The sequence below is a fragment of the Histomonas meleagridis genome (genome assembly GCF_020186115.1).
Source record: "Histomonas meleagridis strain 2922-C6/04-10x chromosome Unknown contig_44, whole genome shotgun sequence".
Classification (NCBI taxonomy): domain Eukaryota; phylum Parabasalia; order Tritrichomonadida; family Dientamoebidae; genus Histomonas; species Histomonas meleagridis.
This window is the reverse complement of record NW_027150887.1, coordinates 847,528-874,368: the sequence shown is the minus strand read 5'-3', so window position 1 is coordinate 874,368 and position 26,841 is coordinate 847,528. Positions and strand designations below refer to the sequence as shown.

The 26,841-nt window shown below is 30.4% G+C and overlaps 8 protein-coding genes across 8 annotated transcripts; 4 read left to right on the top strand and 4 right to left on the bottom strand.

The window, feature by feature from the left end:
* Positions 1-1,040: 1,040 nt before the first annotated feature.
* Positions 1,041-2,417, top strand: GO595_006561 (uncharacterized protein; the record flags this gene model as incomplete). The annotated part of the gene is made up of 1 exon (XM_067919927.1): positions 1,041-2,417. One exon carries the CDS (start codon positions 1,041-1,043, stop codon positions 2,415-2,417), a length of 1,377 nt encoding a protein of 458 aa, XP_067773439.1.
* A 1,346-nt stretch (positions 2,418-3,763) lies between these two features.
* Positions 3,764-5,110, bottom strand: GO595_006560 (WD40 repeat-containing protein; the record flags this gene model as incomplete). Its single annotated transcript, XM_067919926.1, has 1 exon — positions 3,764-5,110. The coding sequence occupies one exon, from the start codon at positions 5,108-5,110 to the stop codon at positions 3,764-3,766; it is 1,347 nt and encodes a 448-aa protein (XP_067773438.1).
* A 1,582-nt stretch (positions 5,111-6,692) lies between these two features.
* GO595_006559 (3'5'-cyclic nucleotide phosphodiesterase family protein) lies at positions 6,693-9,053 on the top strand (the record flags this gene model as incomplete). The annotated part of the gene is made up of 1 exon (XM_067919925.1): positions 6,693-9,053. The coding sequence occupies one exon, from the start codon at positions 6,693-6,695 to the stop codon at positions 9,051-9,053; it is 2,361 nt and encodes a 786-aa protein (XP_067773437.1).
* Positions 9,054-9,649: 596 nt separating this feature from the next.
* On the bottom strand, positions 9,650-11,221 carry GO595_006558 (putative phospholipase B-like 2; the record flags this gene model as incomplete). Its single annotated transcript, XM_067919924.1, has 1 exon — positions 9,650-11,221. The coding sequence occupies one exon, from the start codon at positions 11,219-11,221 to the stop codon at positions 9,650-9,652; it is 1,572 nt and encodes a 523-aa protein (XP_067773436.1).
* Positions 11,222-16,163: 4,942 nt separating this feature from the next.
* Positions 16,164-19,088, bottom strand: GO595_006557 (uncharacterized protein; the record flags this gene model as incomplete). The annotated part of the gene is made up of 1 exon (XM_067919923.1): positions 16,164-19,088. The coding sequence occupies one exon, from the start codon at positions 19,086-19,088 to the stop codon at positions 16,164-16,166; it is 2,925 nt and encodes a 974-aa protein (XP_067773435.1).
* Positions 19,089-19,736: 648 nt separating this feature from the next.
* Positions 19,737-21,056, bottom strand: GO595_006556 (TPR Domain containing protein; the record flags this gene model as incomplete). The annotated part of the gene is made up of 1 exon (XM_067919922.1): positions 19,737-21,056. One exon carries the CDS (start codon positions 21,054-21,056, stop codon positions 19,737-19,739), a length of 1,320 nt encoding a protein of 439 aa, XP_067773434.1.
* Positions 21,057-22,156: 1,100 nt separating this feature from the next.
* GO595_006555 (protein kinase) lies at positions 22,157-24,253 on the top strand (the record flags this gene model as incomplete). The annotated part of the gene is made up of 1 exon (XM_067919921.1): positions 22,157-24,253. The coding sequence occupies one exon, from the start codon at positions 22,157-22,159 to the stop codon at positions 24,251-24,253; it is 2,097 nt and encodes a 698-aa protein (XP_067773433.1).
* A 657-nt stretch (positions 24,254-24,910) lies between these two features.
* On the top strand, positions 24,911-26,413 carry GO595_006554 (RhoGEF domain containing protein; the record flags this gene model as incomplete). Its single annotated transcript, XM_067919920.1, has 1 exon — positions 24,911-26,413. One exon carries the CDS (start codon positions 24,911-24,913, stop codon positions 26,411-26,413), a length of 1,503 nt encoding a protein of 500 aa, XP_067773432.1.
* Between the last annotated feature and the right edge of the window lie 428 nt (positions 26,414-26,841).

Here is a 26,841-nt window from a genome sequence, read left to right as displayed (position 1 = left end):
AAGCATTTAAACGTAAAGCATAACATTATTTTGCAACGACATATTTGGATATAGAACATATGTTTATAAATAAAAAAATTGCTCCACTTAAAAAAATGACATTTTATTGAGAAAATTTAATATTTTGTTGTTATATCATTAAGTCATCTTAGTGCTAGTTTATTAAAAGTGTATTAGTGTTAATACGCCTTCTGCAAATTGTTTTATCATTTGAAAAAATTGGAATTAAAAAACAGAGAATTTATAAAGTTCATTTATTGAGATTGACTAAAAAATAAATATTTCAGCTTATTTTATTTTGTGAAATTTCACTTTTGGCATTAATATCAATTTCTTTTTGTTCAATAATTTTAACGGTTTCAAAATGCCCATTTTCAGATGCTATCATAAGTGCTGTTTGAAATAATTAAAATAAACCACTTACGATTACTTTTTTAATTTGTGACATTGTATAAAAATTGTATGGTTGATTTTGGACGATACAAAACCGCTAGCTTTCCTGCAAACGGTCGCCTTTTTTTGATGTTTATTAAACCGTTGATGCATTATTCATAAGTAAAAATTTAAAACATTTGATCGATCCAAAAAATGCTGCATAATCAAAGAAATTCCTTTATCAATAAATGAACATTTTTCATAAAGTGATGGTGCTATTATTTGATTAATATCAAAATCACTTTGTTGACATTTCTTGAAGTTTTTCAATTTCATCATTTCGAATTATTTTACAACCTCATTCAGATTATGTCCTCTTTGATTAACATCTTATGAAGTTCCCAAACATTCTTTGAAAGCTATTCATAATTTAGTATAAATGAGTCATAAAATTTATTATTTTTTAATCGTCAGATTTCATCAAATTTCATAAAATGTACAAATATAATTTATCACACGTGACGAATACAACGAAGCTGGTCCACTGCAAGTGCTTCTAAACAATTTGATATGCTGAAATTTTTGTGTTTTTCTTCAAAACGTATACATGACACTTTTCACTTTTTGGGTGATCACAAAGAAAAAAATTCAATAATTCATTTCATATGTGGGAAAATGATTCAGAAGTCTCTAATTTTGGAAGAAAACTTCCAAACTTTCAAAGTGTTGACGGAACTCTCAAGCGTGCTTACCAAATAATTCGCGACAACGATGATGAAGAAATCGAAAACGTATCAAAAGCTAACTTGGCTGTTCAAAAGGTAATTGATGAAGACGATGTGAACGCACTCAGATATCTCGTAGTTTTTACAAATCAAGAAGGATTTCAATTTCAAAAAGAAATTCCATCAAAATTTTTCACAAAATTGATCATTTATCTAAAAGGAATAACTCAAAATCAAGAAAGTGGGTTGTGCGCATTGCAAATAATCTCTAATATGTGGAGAGAATTCGACGAAAAATTTGATTTATTGGTTGATCCAGAACTTGTAACACTTGTTTGTAGCATTGCTCTTTCTGGTATCAATGCGCAAACTGAAATTCTTTCTCTCCAAGCATTAACATATTTAACTGAAAACAAAATTGAAGCTTTACAAGGCTTTTTTACACCGCAAACATTTGAAAAATTCACTCAGATTTTTAGGGTTGCTCTAAAGTCGACTGAATCAACTCCTCTTCTTACTGCCATTATAAATTTCTTTTTGAAAGCTTCTATTTACAAAGACCTCAAACCTATACTTTCTCCAATAATTCAGATTGTTAATGAGCTTCTTGGGTACGTAATTGATGATGATCTTTTTGTAATTTCTTTAAATTTAATTTCAAGTCTAGCTGAAGATGTTGATTGCGAAAGGATCATTTCACAACTTGGCTACACCGAGAAAATCACTGGTCTTCTTGTACAATCCAAAAATCACAAACATTTGATGGCTGGTTATCATTCTTTAAAATCTATTGCCAAAGACAAAATGAAACTTTTCATACAAGAGGATATGCTTAATCTTCTTACTGCTCATTTGGTCGAGTTTGCATCTGTTCCATCTTTGGAGCTTTATGAGCACATCGAGAATTTGACGCATTGCTTCACTTCTGAAGTATTCAAATTTGGACTTTTTCATACACTTCTGAAAATTTCTGACAATTTATGTTTTGAAAACAAAAAATTTTGTGCGTATTGTATGTGTGTGTTTCTGACTGAAAACACATCTCCTGAGATTATTCCATTTAGAATTGAGTACATGAAGTGTGGCGCTTTCCAATATATATGTGATTTGATCGCATCAGATCCAGTGTTAATTGTGAATTTCATGGATTTTTTCACATCAATAATACAACTAGATCCACAGGGTGCTGTTGCTATTATGAATGACTCGGGATTGATTGATGAGATACAGAGTTTTGCAGAAGAAAATGAAAGTGAAGGTGTTAACGAAGCACTAACTTACATCAAATCCATTGTTCGGGTTTTCCTACAGGAGTGAATTACATTTATTGATATATTTAATCGTCATAATAAAATTTTTTTCTTCACGAACTTTTTGAATGGTTTATGTTCACATCACTTCATTTTTGAATTCATAACAACGGGGTTTGGTTTTGTTGATCAAAGAGGTACTTACAAAATAAAAAAAGGAATTTTGAATTTGTTTTTAATATGACATATGAAAAATATTTATTGAAAAATGCTTAAAAATTTTTTTTGTATAATGAAAATTATTTTTTATTCACATCGAATTCTGCATTTATTTTTTCTGATGTGAATTACTTTTTAATGAAAAAAAATAATTAACAAGAGAATTTGAATTATGAAATAAAACAATTTTTATTAACAAATTTCATTTCATTCCAATCTCTTCTATCAGTTCATCCATTTCTTTTTGGTTTTTCTGGCTCCCTTCGATCAATTCCTCAATTTTTAACTCGTTTTCTTTTTCAGCTTCTTTCGACGGCATCAGTGTATTCAGCAGCTTCATCCTGTCTTTGCTTTCTTGGATCTTCTGCATCTCCAAAATTCTGTTTCGTTCTTGAATTTCATCCAAAACATATTTTCTCTTTTGTACGAATTCTTAATATTTCTTTGAACTTTCCAATGAATTATCCAATGCTTGTTCTGGTTGTACAAAGTCCGGAATTTTCATTAGTAATGTTTGTAATTTTTGTTCCGATTGTGTTAATTGATTATTTCTTAAGTCAATTAGATGATTTAATTTATTAATTTCTTCTTTTAATTCTTTCTGATAATTAATTTGCATTTTCATTTTGTCTTCAAATTCATCTTTCTCAATATTACTTACCGATTTTAATCTTTGATTATCAATTTCAGTATTATAAAGTTTTTGAGTTTTAAGATTGTTTCGATATGATTCAATCGTTCGTTTTAATGAAAAAAGTTCTTCTTTAGATTGATCTAATAATGATCGCGTAATGTTATGTTGATGACTTTCTTTCAAAAGACATGATATCCAGGATTTTCGGCAGTTTAATCTTTATTACCTAAAAATAGTTCCAAAATTGAGTTATAGGATATCCTATAAGCTTTACTACAAAATCACGAAGATCTCATTTACTCTAAGACCCCCTTCCTTTATTTTTAATGTATTTAATCTTATCTTTTTATTTCATAAAAGGATTAAAAAAATCTTCTTTTATTTTGAGCGCATGTTAATTCAACATCAAATGAATATACTATTTGTTCTATTACATTTTATTTGAGGAGAACGTTAATGTTCATATTTTTCTTGGTTTGCTATTATTTAAACACATCAAAAAAAAATCTGAACAAAAAACATTGGATGATTTAACATTGTTGTTCACATAAACAAATTCCTCACATTACATTGCACATTAAATTTTCAGGTTCTTCAGGTTCTTGAAGCGCTGCTTCATTTCTTTCTTTAATCTCATTCATTTGAACCTTCGATATCTTCATTGGCTCCCACAACACCGCAAAGTCATCAATTCCACTTGTTGCCAAAAGCATCTTTTCCTTATGAACAGTTACAACGTTTACATTTCCTTTATGACCTTTAACAATGTTAACAGGGTCACCTGTATCAGGGTCATAAAAACAAATGCTTCCATTGTCACTTCCAGTAACAACAAATTTGCCCATCCAGTTAACGGTTTTGATCGTCGACTGTGATTGGTGCCCCCCGTAGAGCTCAATGACCTCCCCCAAAACGGGGTGCCTCTCTTCTTCTTCTTCCTCTTCGACCACAGTCTGTTGATTCGCAAACCGATTCAAAAGTGCGAAGTCAAATGTTCCTGTTTCTTGGTTAATGAAGTCAGCCAAGTTGATTTGAAAGCTTCTAGGCCTTGGTGGTTGGATATGAGAAACATCAATTCCTAATGAAGGATCTAAAACATGAATATTTCCTCCAATTATTGTAGCTGCTATCCTATCTCCTGTTTCATTAAAGGTAGCACCTGTAACAGACATAATCCTTCCATAGTGTTTGTTGAATTCAAACCCAATTTGTTGTGGCTTGTTTTGTCTGATCATTCGTAAATCAAACATTCGAACGGTACCATCACCACAACTTGCAATAAAGCGTTTCCTGTCGATTGGATGAATATCCATTGTGAAAAATTCCATGTTTGGATTATTTGTAAAATCAAGTAAAATTGAATTTGGATCTGTTGGTGTTGTTGATGGAAGATAACAGCCACCTCCATCACTTTGTGGACGAATATGATTGTTTGTAAGGTCATCATAAAGTTTTTGTTGACCATCATAATCGAAATCTGCTTCGGTTAAAAAATCTAAATTATGCTGTGATTGACCTGTATATTGAATACGAGTATCAAATAAACGTACTGTCTTTTGGCTACATGTTGCAAATGTATGTTCATCAACAACAAAAGAACAAAGAACTTTTCGAGTATGATGATTTGAATATTTAGTGGAAACAGCTCTACCATCAGCTAATTCAATGACTTGAACACTAGCGTCATTACCTCCCGAAATAAAACGTGTTTCAGAAAGGAAATTTGTTGTAAAAACATTTGTTTTATGAGGTATAAGTCGGATTTTTGGTTTGCTTTGATGGTTACCAATATCCCATAACCAAACACTTCCATCATCGCAACCAGTAAGTTCAAAATTCCCATAAGGATTAAAAGAACATGTATTAATACAACCTTTATGTCCCAAAAGAGTCATTGATTTTGTCATTGAACAAGGCATAAATTGGCTATTTCGGTAATCGTCGAAAGCATCGGAATCTCCAAGGCGATGTTGTAAGATTTTCGACGTGATTGACATTTAATAAACGTTCTCTTCAATTTTTAAAGTATTGAAAAAGTTATCACTTCAATCCCATAATAAAATGTTCAACCAACAAAAAATGCTCGAACAAATTGGATTTCCAATCCCACAACCACCAAAAATGTATAAACCAAGATATAAGGAATCTGTTTTGAGATTTCTTGCAAGTTTTCTTATTGGATTTTTAACAAAGTTATTTACTTTACCATTTGATTTCAGCACATCTTGTTGGGGCATTACTTACGGATTTGTTGTTTTATATTTACATATCAAAAAAATTCCAAAAGAACCATCATTTGGGGCAGAAATTAAATTTGCGTTTCAGAATTTTATTTTATACCTAGTAACTTATTCATTTTTAGATTGTTGTTTTCGACACTACATGATGTGGAAGTAATAATATTATTACATTATGATCATAATTTTAATAAATGAAAATTTTGAAATAAATTTAATTAAAAATCTATCATATTTATAATTTCCCGTTGGAACACTAAATATTTCTATATAGATTAAAAATATTTGGTGTTTGGTTATAAAATTTTTTTTCTGAGGTTATTTGGTTCTTTGGTTTTTTATAACGGATTTTTAGATGAGGAACAGAGTTTCAAATTCGTTTTCTTATAAAAAAGGACATAGAACTATCACCCCATTTATTCGAAAAGAAGCACCAAATCCTCAAATGCCATATAAAATACCTTCATTAGGACTTTCAAAGCCTCCATTATTCCAATCACCAACAAAAACTGTACAAGAAAAACAACACCAAAACCCAAATCCACATTTACAAGAATTAGATAAAGGTTTAACATTTATAGATAATTCTCGTTCTTCAAGAATCACACATGCATTACTTGAAAAAATGCAAAGGTATGAAAAAATTATGGATTCATTTCTAACATATACTCACACGCATCCTGTATTTGAGTCAATAGAAACCATTTTAAAAGAAAATTTATATGCCGAGAATGTAATTTTTTGGCAAGATATTCCTTCATTACAAGTTCTATATTCATCTAAATTATCCAAATCCATAGGCCATACTGAAGGAATTATTGGGAATACTTTTTTTTCACGACATACGAATATCGTAAACGATCCATTATCTAACAATGATTATAAACCTGAAGTTGATGGTCTTGGAGGTCCTTCTAATTATCCACAAATGTATTTTCCCTTATGGGATTATACCAATAGTGTTTGTGCAGTTGTTCAAGTATTTAAAGCGCCAGCTAATTATTTTTCAAGTGAAGATGAATCTTTTATATCATATTTTGTAAAAAAGTTTAAAATTTATAGTCGATGGCTGACAACCATTGAACAACCAGATCAAATCTTATTAGAGCTTCTTCAGCTTATGGAAATCGATCAATTTTTGCTACTTTTTCAAAAGAAAGTGTCAATATTATTTCAATGTGAAACCGCCGAGATTTGGAAGCACAACACCGTTACGGATGAACTTTTTAAGTACAACCGCTCTCTAGTCAAAATGTCGAATGGTTTATGCGGAATTATAGGTGAAGCGTTTCGTAAGCAATTATTAATTAATTGTGATGCCTCCAAAATGCGGAGTAGTTATTATCAATCAGTTGATGGGGACATTAATGAATCACTTTTAATCTTACCAGTTTTAGCCGGTATTAATGATTCAGATTATGCGATTGTCTTAAAAGGTAAACAAAATTCATCAGTCTTCACACAACATGATGAACAACTCCTCAAGAAAATCGCACCATATTTAGTCGTCTCAATTTCAAACATCGAAAAACATTCCACACAAAACAAAACGGGACAATCGAACTTAAATGAACATAATTGTGTTCAAGACTTAATCACAATCTTTGACATGATATTAAAGAACGAAAACCCGGAGAAAATCGTTGGAAATATTATGTCGAAACTTGAGAAAGTCACAACTTCAGATCGTTGCTCATTATTTATATATAACAAAAAAGAGAAGTTATTACAAACGAAATATTATTCATCATTAAAAGATTCGATTACAGTACCTGTTGACAGAGGTATAGTTGGTGCCACGTATAGAGACTCGACGATATTTAATGTTCCTGATTCATATGAAGATCCAAATTTCGATTCAACAATCGATTTAGAAACAGGATACAAAACGAAAACATTATTATCAGTTCCAGTTAAGTCTATACATGATAAAAACATTGGCGTTATTCAACTACTCAACAAATTAGACGGGAAACCATATTCGAAACTCGACATTGGATTTGCTAAAATATATTCACAACTTTCCGCGTTAATATTAGCGAATTATCGGAACTTCACCAAACTCAAAAAGCGGACAATACAATTTCATTCATTAATTTCTGATTTCCATGATAATAATATACGTGAAGAAATGAAGAAGATAATAAACTTAGTACAAGTATCAACAAACTCAGAAGGTTCCACATTATATTTAGTTGATAATATATTAAATGTTATTACAACTTATGTTATTAATGGGCCGAAAATACCATCGACATTTCCAATACCAAATTCTATTGCAGGGCATTCGATTGAGATCAAAAAGCCAATTTTAACTAATAATCCATATCGAGAGAAAGTATTTAATCAAAGCGGTGACTTAAATAATGGTTATAAAACAAAGTCATTAATCGCTGTTCCTATTTTTAATACTAATAATGATGATGAGCCATTAGCAGTACTTGAATTAGTGAATAAGAAAGTGAATAATGAATATAATCAAGAAGACTTAAAAATAGCAGAGAAATTCGCAGCGTTTATTGGATTACGTCTCGAAAATAGAAAACAAAAAATGATTATAGAACATGGTAAAGCAGAAGTAGAAATGGCAAAATGGATTGGTGAAATAGAAAGAAAATCATATATTATACCAGAAAGACTTCAAATAGAACCTGCGAAACAAAATGAAATACTTTCGATTAACTTCTTCTGCGTGGATTGGAATGGTATCGGCCTCTTTAAAGTCGCTTTCTTCGCATTTAATTCGTTTGGTTTACTCGAAAAGTACCAAATTCATAACGAATTGTTTTTCGTGTTTTTGTACACGTTGAAAAGTTATTATAATGACGTGCCTTATCATAATTGGATCCACGCTATTGACGTGTTACAATATGTGGTGTATCAAATACATATCGCAAAATTGGATTCAATTTTGACATCTAATGAATTATTGGCAATTTGTACAGCAGCCATTTGTCATGATACTAATCATAGTGGGTTAAATAATCCTTATAATCAAAGGGCTGAAACACCTTTGGGCATATTGTATAAGGATATTAGTGTGATGGAAATGCATCATTGTGCAATGACAATACAAATATTGTCACAAAGTAATTGTAATATATTCCACGCAATACCAGAAAATGATAGCATAAAAATTTGGCATTGGATTATTCAACTGATTTTGGCAACAGATATGGCTCACCACTTTAAGTTGTTGAAAAATGCTAACGATATTATGGATCAAGGTCCTATTAACTTATCAAATGAAATGCATAGAATGATGGTTATGACAATGTTAATTAAAATCGCAGATATATCAAACGTGTCAAGGCCATTTGAAATTGCTGATAGATGGTGTGATATATTATCAGAAGAGTTTTGGAGACAGGGCGATCTCGAAAAGGCGCACGGTTGGGGTGTATCGTCTAAACTGAACGATAGAGATAACGTTGACAAACCTAACGGTCAAATAGGATTCTATACTTTTGTATGCTTACCACTTTACACGGCGGTTGCCAGAATGCTTCCAGAGTTACAGGTAAATGCGGATTCTGTAAGTGCTAATTTAGAGGTATGGAAAGAAAAGGCTAAAGAAGCAGAAGAAGAAAAAGCAGGAGTACAAAGCGGATAATTTTTTTTGTCTATGAATAAAATTTGTAATTTATATTATAAATTACAATTTGTGTTTTTAATCTCTGGAATTAAATAAATTTCCAATGAAACATTATTTTATCATTATGCACCAACATGCATGATTCTTTTTAATTGTTCCCAATCTTATGGTACGAAATTTGACAAATCCGCTTTCATGTATTATATATATTGTGAGAGAGATTCATACTTTTACTAAATCATATATATTATCACAAGTATTCCATCCATTAAACCAAGAAGATCATTATCAAATACATTTACGCGAACAAATATATTTATTATATGTTTAAATTCAAACTTTTCTAACTTATCGCATTCTTTTATATTTACTCAATTAATTTCAATTCCTAACACAATGAATGTTAAAAATACCATATTCATATCCTAATAACAAAATCTTTTTTTTTTTTTACTAATTCTTACCAAAAATAGTGAATGATGAATATAAAAACATCTGCAACACAACAATTTACAGCCAAAAAGTACTTTCGTACCAAACAAATCAACATCATTAAAGAAAATGCATGTGAAATATTTCTCATGAAACACTTTTCATCTAGTTTAATGGTTTATTCAGAGGTCAATATCAAAGTAATGTTGAGCCCATTTGAATGCCAGCTGGTCAGGCACTCCGTCGTGCTTGCTGAACTGGCAGATCTGGTACTTGCTAAATTCGAATTTATCGCCATCATCAAAGTTCGGGCCGATTGCGCCTTCCCAGTTCAAGTGGAGTGCCTTTGGAATTGTTGTTAGTTTTGCATCAACTGCTCCAGCGCAATATGCGTTTGCGATATTTTCCTGTCTGGCAGATATACCTAAGTCCTTTCTTGCTGCTTGGTAAGGATCATTTACATCATTATATCTGATTAAAGTTCTTGCTGATTCGCGATCTTTAACAAGTGGTGCTCTGTCTCTAAGGATCTTATGCCTTGCGCTTTGGTTATATGAATAAAACTCAGGGTGATTGGTTTCAAGTGTTTGGTAACCAGCTTCTTTAAAGATGTCTTCGTCATACGGAACATCAAACGATGCGAAATAACCGTTGGACTCGGCAACCGCTGTGACGTCAGTTCGCGTAATTGAGCCAGGAATTTCATCAACAACCGAAACGGTGTGCCTCAAAAAGGCGTTACGATAGAGGAACTGCTTCATGTTGACAATTGTCCACTCAATTCCAGCACAGCCGCTTTGGAATGGCTTGTAATTGTCATACCATTCAAAGTTATTATGGGAAGTTTGATCTGCAATAAGTTCACGAAGCCAAAATGGAAATCCTTGGAAATTGATTTGATAATAAAGTGCTTGATTGGCAATGGCAATAGATGTGGCTGTAATAATCATTCCATGATCAGTAATTGTCATGCCTTGATCAGAGTGAAGCATGAATGGATAGCTAGAAAGTGATCGACGTTCAATTTTAGAATATGCATTGTGGAATGGAAGACGATAACGTTTGGAAATTTTGATCGAATCGCCATATGATGCCCATGTTGAGTGAGCAATAACAAGATTTTCATGATCACCAAATGGAGTTACAAAAGATGTGCCTCTACGTTCTATAACTGGTTCTACAGTTGGATCTATGCCATTAAGTTTACGGTATATGTTAAATATTTCACTACGACTGTTTAAAATCCAAAGATCAAGAATTGTGATTTGAGAATTTGGATCAACTGAATTATAACCTGCAACAATACCTTTAAGTTGCTCAAGGAAAACATCAGCGGCCCAATAAAACGGAGTATTCTTTTCAGATTGAGCAATATTATTTGAAACCCAATCATAATTTTGAGAAAGCCATTCAACAACATTGGCAGGAAGAGAACCTTGGGTGTCACATTTGATGTATTTGTTACACAAATTTGTGATAAAGTTTGATCTGAAATTTTTGTAGAAATCATGATTTATAACGCCTTCAGCGTATCCAGCTGCATAAGCTTGAATTTGATCAACTTGCGCTCCGTTTGATTCAACATGGAGGTCATACCATCCATTCTTTTGAACATTATCAAAAAGTAGTGCGCGAGCATAAGCATTTGAATCATATGTATCTTCTACTGCATAGTAAGAAGTACTTGAAATGTTGTAATAAACAGAAAGTGACTTTGATAATGCAGAAGATACAAAAAGAAGGGAAAAAAGCATTGTCAGAACAACGGTTCAATCGATTGAATTTACAGTGCTCGTTGATATAAAAAGTGACTTTTCTATCATCGCACATTACCGATAGGAAATTCAATGATCATCTAATCGTTTTATTTAGAAAATTATTATCGGGCTATATAAATTCTATCGTTTATTCCAAAAGTTTACTGTTTTCAGGATTGAAAATGATTGTTGTGTTTAGATCCAAGCATAAATGATGTATTAAATAACTTAAATGAGTGCCAAACGTTATTTCGGCCTTTTTTAAATAAAACAAATAAATATTTTTAGCATTAGGATTAATCCATTTTTGTGCTAAATAAAAAACATACAAAAAATCGAAATTAAATAATTTTATCAATATTATGGAAGAAAAATCTTCTCTTCTTCTAATTGTTTTTCCATTCTCGTTCTTAAATCAGGTTTTACTTGCAGACATAGCATTGGAGCACCCCTGATTAAAGGATATTTACGATAGAGATTGTGAACTATAGTAAAAAAGTGGCGTATGTGTGGGGAAAATTGTGTTCCAATTCAAATTTCAGTTGGGATCATCTGATGTGTAATAAAACTTTGATTCTTATGTATGAAAAATACCTTCATTCTTAATATGTTTTTATTATTTTCAGAATATATAAAAAGCTATTTCGCATATTTATCATTTCTATTGAATAGAACAATCTTTCTTTCCGTCATCAGTAATTCTTTCATATTCATGAAGTAAATTAACAATTTCTGTATGGCCATTTTCAGATGCTAACTGAAGTGATGTTTTAAATATTTTCAATAATTCCCAAATATTATTTTTAAATATTAAATGAAACAAATAAATATATTTAGCTTTAATGTTAATTCTTCTATGTCCAAGAAGTAATTCAACAATTTCTGTATAACCTTTTTCTGATGCAAATGTAAGTGCTGTACCAAATATTTTGAAGAATTTCTAAATATTATTTTGAAATATGAAATTATTAAAATAAATATAAAATAATACGAATAAATACCTTTAGCATTAACAGAAATTCCTTCATGTTCAAGAAGTAAACTAACAATTTCTATATGACCATTTTGTGCTGCAGAAATTAATGCTGTACGAAATATTTTCAAGAATTTCCAATTATTATTTTGAAATGGCAAGTTATTAAAATAAATTTCGTATTAAAAAAGTAAATATTTTTTGCATTAACATCTATTCCTTTTTGTTTAAGAAGTATTTTAACAATTTCTGTATGGCCATTTTCTGATGCATAGATAAGTGGTGTATCATATATTTTAAAGAATTTCTAATTACTATTTTGAAATGTCGAATAATTATAACAAATACAAAATAAAATAAATAAGCACCACTATAATTAATATCAAATACGTTTTGTTCAAGAAGTAACTTAACAGTTTCTGTATGACCATTTTTTGATGCTAAAATAAATGCCGTATAAAATATTTTGATGAATCTTCAATTACTATTATAAAACACCAAATGATTAAAATAAGCCCAAAATAAAATAAATAAATAATTTTTGCATTAAAATTAATACCGCCATGTGCAATAAGTAATTTGACTATTTCTGTATGACCATTTTTTGATGCTAAAATAAATGCCGTATAAAATATTTTAAATAATTTCCAATAATTATTATAAAATATAAAATGGTATAAATAAAATTTGTTTAATACAAATAAATATTTCTTTCATTAACATTAATCCCTTTTTGTTCAAGAAGTAATTTAACAATTTCTATATGACCATTTTCAGATGCTGCCATAAGTGGAGTCTTAAATATTTTAAGTAAATCCCAAATATTATTTTGAAACATCATATGAAACATATAAATAAATACTTTATCATTAACATCATTTAAGTATTTCTCAATAAGTAATTTAACTATTTCTGTATAGCCTTTGCTTGATGCAATTACAACTAATACGTCAATAATTTTAAATAATTTTCAACTATTTTTTTGAAATATCAAATTGCAATTATAAAAATAAATTTCAAATTAAATAAATAAATACAATACAAATTAAATTTTTTATGTTCAAGAAATAATTTAGCAATTTCGACATAACCATTTTCGAATGCTAAAAAAAATGCTGTTTTAAATAAGTTAAATAATTTCCAAATATTATATTGAAATATCAAATCAATAAAATAAATTTTAAATTCAAAAAGTAAATATTTTTTACATTAACATCAATTCCTTCTTGTTCAAGAAGTAATTTGACAGTTTCTATATGACCATTTTTTGCTTCAATTATAAGTGGTGTATTAAATATTTTGAAAAAATTCCAAATATTTTTTTGAAATATCAAATTATTAAGATAAATGTTATATGATACAAATAAATAGTTTTAACATTAACATCAATTCCTTCAAATTTTAGAAGTGATTTAACAAGCTCAGTATTTCCAGATTCTGATGCAAAAATTAGGATATTTTTTGGTGGAATATATATTGTTAAAAGCCATAAAGTCAAAAACAGATTACCTTTTCTTGCGCTTTCATTAATAAGAGAAATATTAACTATTTTTTCTCTTTGAAACAAAAATGAAAAAATCGTATAATTTTGAACTAAAATACACTTCCATCCTAATTCTGCATAATTATTAATTTTTTCAATTTTATTTTCATAAATATATTTAAATATATCATCTTGATGGAATTTAATTGCTGCTTCATATGCGCCATTAAATGAAGAATGATTCTGCTCACACAAATGAATGATTTCTTCATTTCCGCCTGCAACGGCATATTTACCTGCATTCGTTACTTTTGCGCCATTCAAAAGCAGATATTTAAAACATTTAACTGATGAAAAAAATGCTGCATAATCAATTAATGAAACATTGTTTTGATTAACAAATGAACATCTTTCATAAAGTGATGGTTTAATTGTTTGATTAAAATTAAAATTTGTTTGTGATGATATTTCTTGAAGTTTTTCAATTTCATCATTTCGAATTATTTTCGCAATTTCATTTGGATTATGTCCTTCTTTGATTAATTGCTTATGAAGTTCCCAATCATTCTTTGAAAGATTATCATAATTTTCTTTTATTTCGTTAATAAATTCATTGTTATTTCTAAGCATATTTTCAATTTCATTTTCTTTCATATAATGTACAAAATATGGATTTTCATTTATAACTTTTGGTTCAAGTAAATTATTTTCAATCATTTTCTCAAGAAGATAATAAGCTTCTTGTGTTTGATCATTCAGAAGTATTTTAATAAAATAACTTTTAGATTTATTTCTTAAGATTTCTATGATAAAATTTAAATATTCATCTGGATTATTGATTTTTAGAGTAAATAAATTATATATCATTTGGTTGACTAATATATCATAAGATAAAGGATATTCATTATCAGAATTGTTAATTATGAAACTTGAAGTTTGAGTAATATTTTCTTTTTCCTTAAAAACTCTTCTTTCGAGTTCAAACATCAGATTTAATCTACTTTTAAGTTTTTTCGAAAGCTCTTCTCTCATTTGTAAAGATTTCAACTATAGTGGAAATTTGACTTTCATTAATTCAAAAGTGTCAATTGAACAAACAATTGAGTTTTGAGACCCCATCAAGGTAACATTAAGCCTAACTCAAAATATAAGCAACCTATAGAAACGTGAATACAACATTAAGGTTTGATTAAAATCCCCCTTACCAATTTTATGGAATGCAATTTTTCAAAAAATCAGCTAATGATCATATAAATACTAAATACGCGAAAAATCCATGAAGAGTTATAGTTTGTTTTTCAATCAAAACATATTCAACCTAATATAAAATAAAAGGAAAAAAGATATTTTTGAAGATTCAAACCCCAACATTTTAAACGGTTTCTTTGGTTGAAAAATTTTTATTTTTTATTTGGGATTTGATTAACTGTTTAGAATCGAATGCATCAAATCACAAAAATTGGTGGATATAGAAAACAATGAATTATATTATTATTTATCTATAGAATCATTTCATGAATAAAGAAAGGAGCATTTAGCCAAGATGAAAATGACGATTGAGGAAGATGTTCGTATTTATGGAAAAAAATTGAATGAAGTAGCAAAATTTGTTAAAACACGAAATCTCAAACAATGCCGAGAATAGTAGATATATTGTCATGATCAAAGTCTAAATGAGAACTTTCAAACATCATTTTCTTAAAAATCCAACAAAATATTTTTATTAATTTATTAATTATGGTATTACTGTTATATTGATTATGTATTTTAAGCATAGCTTGATGTACTTGAAGAATCATAATTTATTTATTTCCACCAAATTATCTATTTTTTTGAGTGCATCATCAATACTTGCACGCCTCTTCTCCAAATAAATTAAAACCATAAATGATTTCAGTTTACGCAACACTAAATCAGCATTTGAATTTGTTCCAATTATCAATTCTGAATTTGATTTTGTGATAACATAATCTTCCATTTGGAATTTAAAACCAAAGTAAGGTTCAACATTGTTTGTTTCGAACAATGCAAACAATGCAGAAATATCTTTTTGAGTTATCAGAAAGCCTGGTGTTGAAACCACTACAAATTTTTCAGAATCTACAATTGCGCTGCTAAGTCCATAGCCTGTTATTACATCGAGTAATTCTCTTAAGTTCTCCACTGAGCATTCACTCATTCTTTAACGAACGTTTATTTCAATGTGTGCAATTGAATTCACTTCATAAGGTGTATTGGGGCGCCCCAACATTTGAATAGATAAACGATCAAATTAAATTGAACCTTACATAAAATCGTTCTTGTTTTCTCCTGCATAAAATTTAGAATTCTTAATAATATGTCCAAAATTTATTTAAAAGTATACAAATTTTTATTTATTAAAAGCAAATAACTCATAAAATGTTTTATTTTATTTTGCATTTTAGTGTTTATTAACAAAAAAAAATTAAAAAAATATACAAATTTTTATTTATTATACACAATCACTTCCATTCTTCCAATTTTTTCTTATCCGAAATACTCTTAAATGTCACATCGAACTTCTCCTGGACCTGTTTCAGTGTGTTTGTTTTGTTTTGTTTTCTTTCTCCTCCTGTTAATAATCTTGCGAAGAAATGCAACAAATTTACAATTGTCCAAAATATGAATGCGACTATTGCATTAATGTTTCTAATTGTTGTACTTATTTTGCTTCGATCCAAAATTGATTCTTTCGATTCGTTTGTAATATTTTTCATTTCTTTACATTCGCGTAACACATTATTTGAAATTTCATGTGTTTCTTCAGCTGATTTCCTTTTATATGACACGTTATCCAGATAATTATCGGATCTAATTAACATATTATCTAAATCATTTTCAACATCATTACATTCATTTGAAAGTTTTTCAATATCCCTTTTTAAGCGAGTATCATCTGCTTCTTTAAAAGTAAATGCATTTACAACCGATTCCTTCTCATTATCAAAGAATGAATCAATACTTGTTACATGAACTCGAGCAACAAATTGTGACGGCGACGGTTGTCTATCGGCGATGTTATAAACGGTCTTATGCTCTGCCACTTTTTGACTTTCATCGTTATTGTTTTGGAAAGTTGGGAAATCACTCAATAATATTTCTGAGGATTTGTTAAGATTAATGTAGTCACTTTTCTGTATTGCGGGTATATCTTTTTTGGTTAGAATTGGCTTCGTTAATAACTTTTCTCCTTCAGTATAAGAAGCTCTAAGATCTGTACCAGAACTAAATCTTCTTGTTCTACTTAGATTTGGGAACGAAATATTTTCATTTTGTTGTACATTTCTTTGATGTTTTTTATGATGTCTTTTATGATGTTTAACATTTTCATCCATTTCAGAGTTCGATTTGATGCTTTTGTCTTCGTTATGTTTTTGCATATTATCATCATTAACTTTAACGATTCGATTAAACGATGGCATTATTGGCTCACTGCGATATTGATCAATTGCACTATCATAATATGAATCTAAACTTTGCACTTGCTGCTGAACCATTAAATATTTCTTCGTATCACTCGTCGCATCTTCGTTCGAACTTATGTTTTGTTCTTCTTCATTTGTTGGCTTGTTTTGTTCTTCAACAATTATCTTGTTCTTGTTGATGATGATTTTTTGCTTTTTATTCGTTTTACTTTCAGCATCTTCATTATTAGTTTTGTTCTTTTTGAAGAACTTCTTGAGTTTCGATTCGTTCTCTTCGTTGTTTGTTTCGATGTTTTCATTCGTTTTGTTCTTTTTACGTAATAACTTCTTCGGTTTGGTTTCGTTTTCTTCTTTAGTTGCTTCGTTGTCTTCAATGTTTATAACTTCTTTCGATTTGTTTTTGCTCTTCTTTCGTAACTTCTTCTTCTTTGTCTTCGATTTGGTTTCTTCATTAGTTACATTGTCTTCTGTTTCATTTGTTTGGATTTCTTTTTTGGATTTTACATTTGAATTTGTCGTCGATGACGTTTCTTCGATGTTAATGTTTTCGTTTGATTTGTTATTACTTTTGTTCTTCTTCTTAAAGAATTTCTTGAATTTCGACTCTTTCTCTTCAGTGTTTATTTCGACATTTGAATTCGATTCATTTTCTTCAATGTTAATATTTTCATTTGATTCGTTCTTTCTGTTCTTCTTTGGCGTTGTTACATTTGAATTCGATTCATTTTCTTCAATATTAACTTCATTATCGTCAACTGATTTACTTTTTTTGTTCTTTTTCTTAAAGAATTTCTTGAATTTCGACTCTTTCTCTTCTGTATTTGTATCAATGCTTTCGTTTTTGCTTGGAGATTTCTTATTTGAAGTTGAAGAAGTTTCATCAATGTCAACTGATTTACTCTTTTTACTTTTCTTCTTAAAGAATTTCTTGAATTTTGATTCACTTTCCTCCGCTTTAATTTCATTGTTTTCACTTGATTTGTTACTTTTAGATTTTATATTTGAATTTGATGAAGTTTCTTCAATGTTTTCATTTAATTTATTATTATTTTCATCAACATTTTCAACTATTTTAATCTTTTTAGGTTTCTTCTTTGGTTTTGCTTCATTTTCTTCATTTGAACTTGAATCATTTTCTTCAACATTCCCAATGGATTTATTTCGTTTTGATTTCTTTTTAGTTTTTTCAGGTGAAACTCGTTTTAGTTTTACCACGTTTTTGATTACCTTTCTCTTTTTCTTAATTCTTTTTTTACTATTACTTTCATTTTCTTTATTTTGTTCAATTTCTTCTTTAGTTTTATCCATATTATTTACTTTATTTGGTTTTTCTTTAATTAATTCGTTACTTTTGTTTATGATTAAATCTTTAAATTCATTGTTTACGTTTTTCTCATAATCGATTTCTTTTTCTTCTTTTTTCTTCTTATTTCTCTTCTTTATGTTTTCCGAATTATCTATAAATATTTCTTCTGATTTCGATTTGGTTTTACTTAAATTCGAATTTTGTTCTTTGTATTCTTCGATTGACGAGAAATATTCTTCTTTCGGTTCCTTTGGTTCTTTTCGTTTGTTTTTTCCCGATTTTTTCTTCGAGGAATTTTCGTTGCTTTCGTTTTTCGCTTTGTTCTTTTCTTCTTTGATTTTGGAATTTGATCTTTTCGACCTTTTCTTTGGCTTGCTTTCTTCATCTTCGAGCGGCGATAAGCCTTCTTTGCTTTTGAAGTCATTTTTTTCGTCTTCATTATTAATGTTTTCTAAGATCGAACTTTTGATCTTATCATCAGATGAAAATTTAAGCATATTTGAACTACTTCTTTTCTCATCACAGGAACTTGGCGCTGGTGGAATTATAAAGCTGTGTGATTTTTTAATGGTTGGCTTATTTTCATTTATATCATTACTACTAATTAGTGAAATTTCTGGGAGTTTGTTGGTGGAAGACATTGGTGGTATTATCATACTATGGTTAGATTTTTTAATTACACTTCTTCCAGGGGTAGAAGCAAGAGATTTCACAACTACAACTTTTGGACTTGAATTAAGTTGCATAAAATCTTGTAATGATTCTGACAACTCGTTCTTTTGAGGATTTTTAGCATTTTGAAATACCGCATGAGAATTTGGTTGTTGCCATGATTTTTTTTTTTCTTTGTTATTATTAGATTTTTGGAATGCTGGTTGATCTGCGAATTCAGCAGGTATATTGATTGCTTGAAAATCAATCAATTCATCCCTTTTTCTCATTTTGATATTCGATGATATTTGATATGAAAAATTTCAATAACTGTTATGAAACCGTTATTTATGTCAAATTTTCAGATGACAACACCACTTTTTACTTTTAATAGTGGTCTTCAAAGATTTCAAAATTGAAAGCCTCTCAATTTTCTATTGAAATTGTTTATAGTATACAAAAGTTGCAAACATCATAAAAAGTGCCACTCGACCGGAATTTTTGATTTGTCATTAACAAAAACCACCAAAAAACGAATACTTTAAGCATATTTTTTGAAATTTTTATATTGTCACATTAATTAATTAGTTTTATTGTCTTTCAATAAGAATTTTTTCAAATTTAACTATACAAATTTTTCTTATTTTAACAATTTACTTAAAGAAAGACTTTGGATACGAAGACAATTTCGCGAATTCGTCAGCCATTTCACAATTCCCAAAGCATTCCGCTGGTAATTTTGGAGTGGCCATCAAATAGATTTCCGAGAATTCCTCCACAGAAGAAGGAATTAGTTTTGTATCTTTCACGCACATCAGTTGAGGTCTTTGTTTATTATTTAGTTTCGAGTTATTCGAAGCGATTCTCTCGTTAATTATCGGGTTATTAGGGAACTTTTGTTGTGCCGTAATATACAATTGGTTTGCGTTTTGGTATTGGTTCCGTTGCTCATATATTAATCCCATGTTTAAATACGGCTCGAAAAAGTCGGGATTTAAATCGAGGGCCTTTTGGAACGCAATGTACGCGTCATTGATTTGATCATTGCGATAATATAACGTGCCAAGTTCACACCAGAACGATGGCGCATCATTACAATAGTTTACACAAGAAATCAAATTTTCATAAGCTGTGGTTGTGTCGTTTTGGAGCATCGCTAAGCGTGACGATATCAATAGAAACGTGGGATCATTCGGATAGAGGTTTAATGAGTATGATAATAACGAACGTAATGATTCGGCGTTAATACCTTTGCTTTGGATGAATAAGTATAAACAATATTGTTGTAAAAAGGATTGGGATTTGGGATATTTGCTGTAAATGTTACTGTATATGTCATTGCTAAGGGAAGAACGATCAGTAAATTGATATGTATATGCTATTTGCATTTGAACATCTTCAGGTAAGAGACCATTTGGTGGTGAATCAAGCGACTTTTGGAAATAGATAAGAGAGAAATCATACTTTTGGACTTTGCGATAAATAATTCCAAAGAGAAAATTAATTTCGGAAGAAAATATGGAATTGGGAGAAATTTGTAATACTTGCTGGAAACAATTGATGGAGTTATCAAAATATTTGTAATGGGAATAAATTATCCCAAGTGCATATAAAAAAGTGGGATCATTTTGATCAGCAGAAACTCGAAGTGAGGTTGAAAATGCTTTCGGAAAGTCGCCAAGTGTTAAATAACAATACCCTAATGTTTTCCATAACTGAGAATTATTAGAATCTTCATCAAGTTTGCGACTAAGACTTTGAATGAGGTCAGAGACCTTATCAACAAGTGGCTCAAATTCTGGGTATAATTCTAATATTGTTTGGGAATTTGGATTATAGCTGAATGTACGTTTTGCACCATATATGCCTTCTTCATTACAACCCATTAATTTTGCTAATGAGGAAGCAGATGTGAAGCCCTTTTCAAATTCTTCGTTTATCCGGGTAAGAGTCTCGAAAGTGTTCGACAACATTCTTCAACCCCACCAAGTGAAAAACCGTTTTTTGAGGTTTTGATATTAAAACCGTAGAAACCGAATTTTTTTGAAAGCTCGTTTTACAACTGTGTGCAGGAAACATAAAATGATAGAAGCTGCAGAAGTTTGAATATGAAATTTTAACTATAAATAAGAAGTAATTTGATAGAATTATTGCTTTAAATAAACACAATAAAATAATACAGTCACAATTCTTATACATCAATTTTTAAATATCAAGATGTTCATAGCATACGATTTGTATTTCTATATGCTTTTTGACGAATCTAGTTTTTTATCTTCATGAGCATATAATGAAATAATGTTATAAAATTTCTCAATAATCAATGAGCTATGTTAAACTTGTGAGTTGATCATCGGGTTTTTTCGTTTCATTTTTATCGTTGTCATTGAAATTTTTCATCAGTTTTGAAGGCAATCATTTACCGTGAACCGTTTTTTTAATTCAAAATAACTGTCAATCTGCAATCGAAAAATGTCACTTTTTCTCAGATTCTGAACTCTGTGTATTGTAAAGCAGTCAATGGGTTTATTCCCCCATTGAAATTATAATGACACTTTTTAAATAGTTTGGCAATCAATTTTCATCATATCTAGGTGAGAAATTCAGAAATTATAGCTATTATATTTGATAAACAATAACATAACATTTCGGAAAAGGTTTGATGTATAAAAAAAGTCAGAAAATGAGAAGATCTTTTAAACATAATTTATCACGTATCAAAAAATAAAATTTAGATCGACTGACATTAGGGATAATTAAAAAGACATTAGTAGACTTTATATAATATATAAAATATCTTTATTTTATTAAATACATCTTTAAAAATTTTCGGTGGGAAATTGCCGATACATTGCCACTTTTCACAGAAATGGGCGTACAGCTATCCACAAATTATAACAACATTCAACCAATATTTCAAACAGATGTCTGGAATGTTCACTCAGCCACGCATAAAACAACAGGAGAAGAAGTTTCATTATGGATAATTAATACTGAATATTTTCAAAAAAAGTATTCTAGAAAAGCAGATAGAGATCAATATACAAAACTGGCACTCCTTTCCATACAGAACATGAGGAAGCTGCGTCATCCGAGAATTCTTAAAATTTATGAAGTTAATGAAAAGTCACCAATAGGTTTTTCAGCAGAACCTGTTTCTTCTATTCTTTCTTCCCAAACCCAGAAAATGCATCCTTTAGATGCAGCTTACATTTCATATCAAGTTGCAGAAGCACTTTATTTTTTAAATCAAGATGCACAAATGGCACATCTTGGAATTAATCCAAATTCTATTTTGCTGACAAAAGATTTTTCTATTCGTCTTTGGAATTTCCAATGGTCTGTAGCTCTTTCTTCCACGGGTCAACCCACTCCAATTTCAAAATCAATTATATCAACAACCATTCTTAATGACATACGTTATCATGCTCCTGAAATTCTTAATAATGAAGGCGTCACATCCAAAACAGATGTTTTTGAATTTGGACTTTTATCATATACATGTTTTACAGGCACAAGTTTAAATACTGAAACCGCGCCCAATAAAATTCTTGGTTCTTTGCCAACTCTTGTATCATCACTTCATGGTCCGCCGCAAGGTTTTCTCGAACTTATCAAAGGATGTTTGCAATTTGATCCATCAAATCGGCCCACTTTTTCAGAGATCATTCAATCACCACTTTTTCAGACGATGCAATTCAAGTCTCTTAAATACATTGATAGTATTCTTGTTAAAGAACCTGCGGATAAGTTTAAATTCTACAAAGGGTTATCTTCAAAGATTGATGAGTTTAGTCCAAATATTCAACGTATTAAATTACTTCCCATTTTCTTAAGCGAATGTAAAACAGATGTACGATATGCGCCAGTTTTAATTAAGCCAATAATCACTATCGGAGAATCGATGTCTAATGATGACTTTTTAAATGTTATATGGATAAAGTTAACATTTTTAACCACAATCACAACTCCGATTGAAATTCCGATTTTATTATTACGAAACTTAAATATAATTCTCAAGAAAGTTGACAAGAGATATCATAAAGATTACATATTTCCAATAATTGTTACTTCTCTTCAAACTAATGATCCTAAAATACATAAAGAATGTCTTCAAAGCATTGGTTATTTCATTGATGAAATGAATGAAACGAATATAAATCAATTAATTCTACCAAAGCTTTTAGCGCTTGGATCGCATTCGAATGATTCCAACATTTGCACTTCGATTATTGAAAACATAATTAAATGTTTACCCAAAATTAACAACGACAATTTCGCATCTGAAATGTTGCCCAAGTTAAATAAAATTTGGGAAAACAATAGAACAAATAACGTTGGCGAGGCAACAGTTAAATTGTTTCGAATGTTAAAGGCATCGCATGAAATATTAATGAGAAAAGCTATACCTGTTGCAGCACAAATTGCTGGAACTCACGTGTTGAATGAGGTATCAAAAGATAATTTGTGCGATTGGATGGTTTCGGTGATCCAAAGATTTAAAGAGGATAAAGAGCCGAAGGCATTCGAAAGCAGAAGTAAATTCGATAGCGATAACCCGTTTGATGAGAGCAAAGCGCCGCCAAACTTACAAAATGCGCAAACTAAAAGTAACCCGATAATCGACGACGTGTTTGGCGACAGTAATAAAATTGGAGTGCAGAAAAATAAAAGCAACAACGACTTGGACGACATATTCGGAATGTTCTCTAACACGCAAAGCGCATCAACAAATCAAAGTAATACACAAAGTAATACGTTCAGAACAAATAATCAAAATAACACATTTGGTATGAATAGTAACACGCAAAGCCAAAGTAATAATACGTTTGGATTTGATAATACACAGAGTACAATGAATAAGAATAATACTTTTGGATACACGCAAAACGCGTCAAATCAAAACAATTCGTTTGGATTTGGCAGTAATTCACAGAACATGAACACAATGAACCAAAACAATACGTTGGGAATGACATCAAACAGTAATAACAACGTTGACGACGCAGGATTCAGTTGGACAACTACAACTTTTGACCAAAATAACAATAACCAACCACAAAATATATTTAATGACCAACAAAACATACAGTTTTCTGGAGGATATACAAATGGAGGACAAAGAAATAACAACACAAAGTCAACTGATATATTTAAGGAATTGTTCTAAACAATCCATTGGGGTGCCCCGGCTTTTAATAAAATTTCAATAACCGATAGTTTTGACCGTTTACTTTTGATCAACAGCAAATTTAAAATGAGTTCGGAATTGACTGAGAAAATAATGGAACAAAGAAAACTAATAGATGAACTCGACCACCACTACATAACTGTCACATCAGAGTTAGAAAAACAAATCCAACAATTAGAATCACAAGTTTCAAAAATGTCATCCCAGATAGAATACTATCAAAGCATGCAAGCCAAACAAGCAGAACAGAAAGTAGGCACACAGTAATTTTAATAAAATGTATTTTTAACCAACAAAATTTCACAAATCCAACGATTTTTTTTCCTTTTCGTTAAAACTTAAATCCTTTATAGTGTCCTTACTATGTGTACACTTCCATTTCCTTCTAATTCGAAATGTAATTTTCGAATATATCACAAAACATAAAAAGTTTAAATCTAAAGCGCATTCGCAACAAAAAGTTTAACAACAGTAACAAATTACGTGAAAATGATTTTTGTGCTTGAACTGTCAGAAGTTTGATGGTTATTTGCGAACGTTTATTCCAAGTCAAATGGTAGCGTCAAAAAGACAGTGTCTATTCATTTCAATTTTTTAAACTTTTTCAGAGTACTGAAGGTGTCAACCCTTAAGCAAATGTCTGGTTCACCAGCGAAAATAAGTCCCATGTTGGTGCCTCCTTCCGCGCTTAAAGACTCGCCAGCACCAATTGACCCACCGCATAAGACACGAATGCGTAGGCACACAAGACGCGTTAAACCATTAAAGCCAATTCTATCAAATCCGGCAATCCCAGCAATAGCTTCCGAAGAAGGCGATATCAAAAAGACAATAGCGCGTCCGAAGATAGAACCAATTATGCCATATCCGAGGACAGAAGTTTTTTCAACCGGAGATATCAAAAAATTACAACTTCAAATGACAGAAGCACGTGCTCTTCGAATTATCAGACGTGTTATTAAACGCGCAGTAGTTCAAATTCGATTAGCCAAAGACACTAAACGGCGTAGTATTATCCGTGAATTAATCGAAACCGAAAGAAACTATGTCGATTCCCTATCAATTTGTCACGAAGTATACTACAAACCATTAGATCGCACCATTACATCGAAGAATCCATTAATTGACTCATCTACACTCGGTCAATTATTTGGTAACATTGATCAAATTCGTGATGTCCACCAGTTCGGAATTATCAACGTTATCGATGAAGTCGCACCACAACTTCGTAGTTCATTTCCAAGTCATGAAGTATATCTTCGAATAGCAAATGCGTTCATCGAAATTGTCCCAAAGTTCCAACAAATATATCCACAATACCTTAGCGCTACAGAGAACTCTGAAGCTATTCTCAAGAAGCTAAAAAAGAATCGAAAGTTCAATCAATTTCTTCAAGAGGCATTGTTCAATCCACGTTCCAAATGCCGCGAAATCGAAGATCTTTTGATATTACCGACGCAGCGAATTGCCGGATACAAATTATTGTTCGAACGTGTCATCAAATATTTTCCAATCGAAACATATCCAAATGAGAACAAAGCGTTCAAAGATGCGCTTGATATGATATCAGAAGTCGGTGCCACGATGAATGCCGAGAAAAGTGATCAAACATCGCAAATGCAATTGTTGACAATTGCCGAAAGTGTTAACAAAATTCCAATTTTTATGTGTCTTCTTAAGCCAGGTCGACGTTATCTTATGCAAACGCGTGCTCATTTTGTTGATATCAATGATGGCCATTTACTTGGTGCAGTTGTAATGTTCGTAATGAACGACATTTTATTAATAACGACAAAACGTGAGAAACATCTTTTCTCTTCGAACAAATTAACTTATCATGATGCTGTTCCATTAACGCAAATTCGATTCTCTATGTTCCCTATTGATAGAATGATCGATCGTGCTTTTGTCATGAAAACTGATACAAGAGAATATAATTTATACATAAAACCTTCAAGAAAAAGAGACGAATTCATTAACAAAGTAAAATCCCAGAAAAAACAGATTGTGAGCCAAGTGAAAAAGCAATCTGAAGATGGAATGGAATATATGCAGAATGTTTTCGGTAAGTTGGCCGAACTTTATACGTCTGAAAGGAAGTCGAGATCAAGAGAAGAAGCTTTAATGTCTCTCGAGTGATGTTTTGTAAATGGTAATTTGTATTTGATGCGTTTTGATGTGGAGGTTGTGTATCGTTTTTTGAAAAAATGACACTAAAAAACGGTTGTAGTGAAATTCGACTTTTTGATAACTGTTCGATCAAAAATGCTGCAACTTAATAAATAACAAAATCATGTGACAACAACGCATATGCACATAAAGCATACTGCGCAATTCTCCCTTTCCCGCAATTCAAATCGTGAAAGGAGGAAATCAACATGATTTGATTTTCAGAAATCATCATCAAGATTAATGAATGTTTTATAAGCAATAGTGTTATTATTTTACCGATAAAATAACCGCTTTATGTGAAAGCTTCTGTGCGACAATAATCAAAAATTGGCCCATAATGAAAAATACTAATAATAATTTCACCAACAAAAACTTAAAAAAATATTAAAAATAAA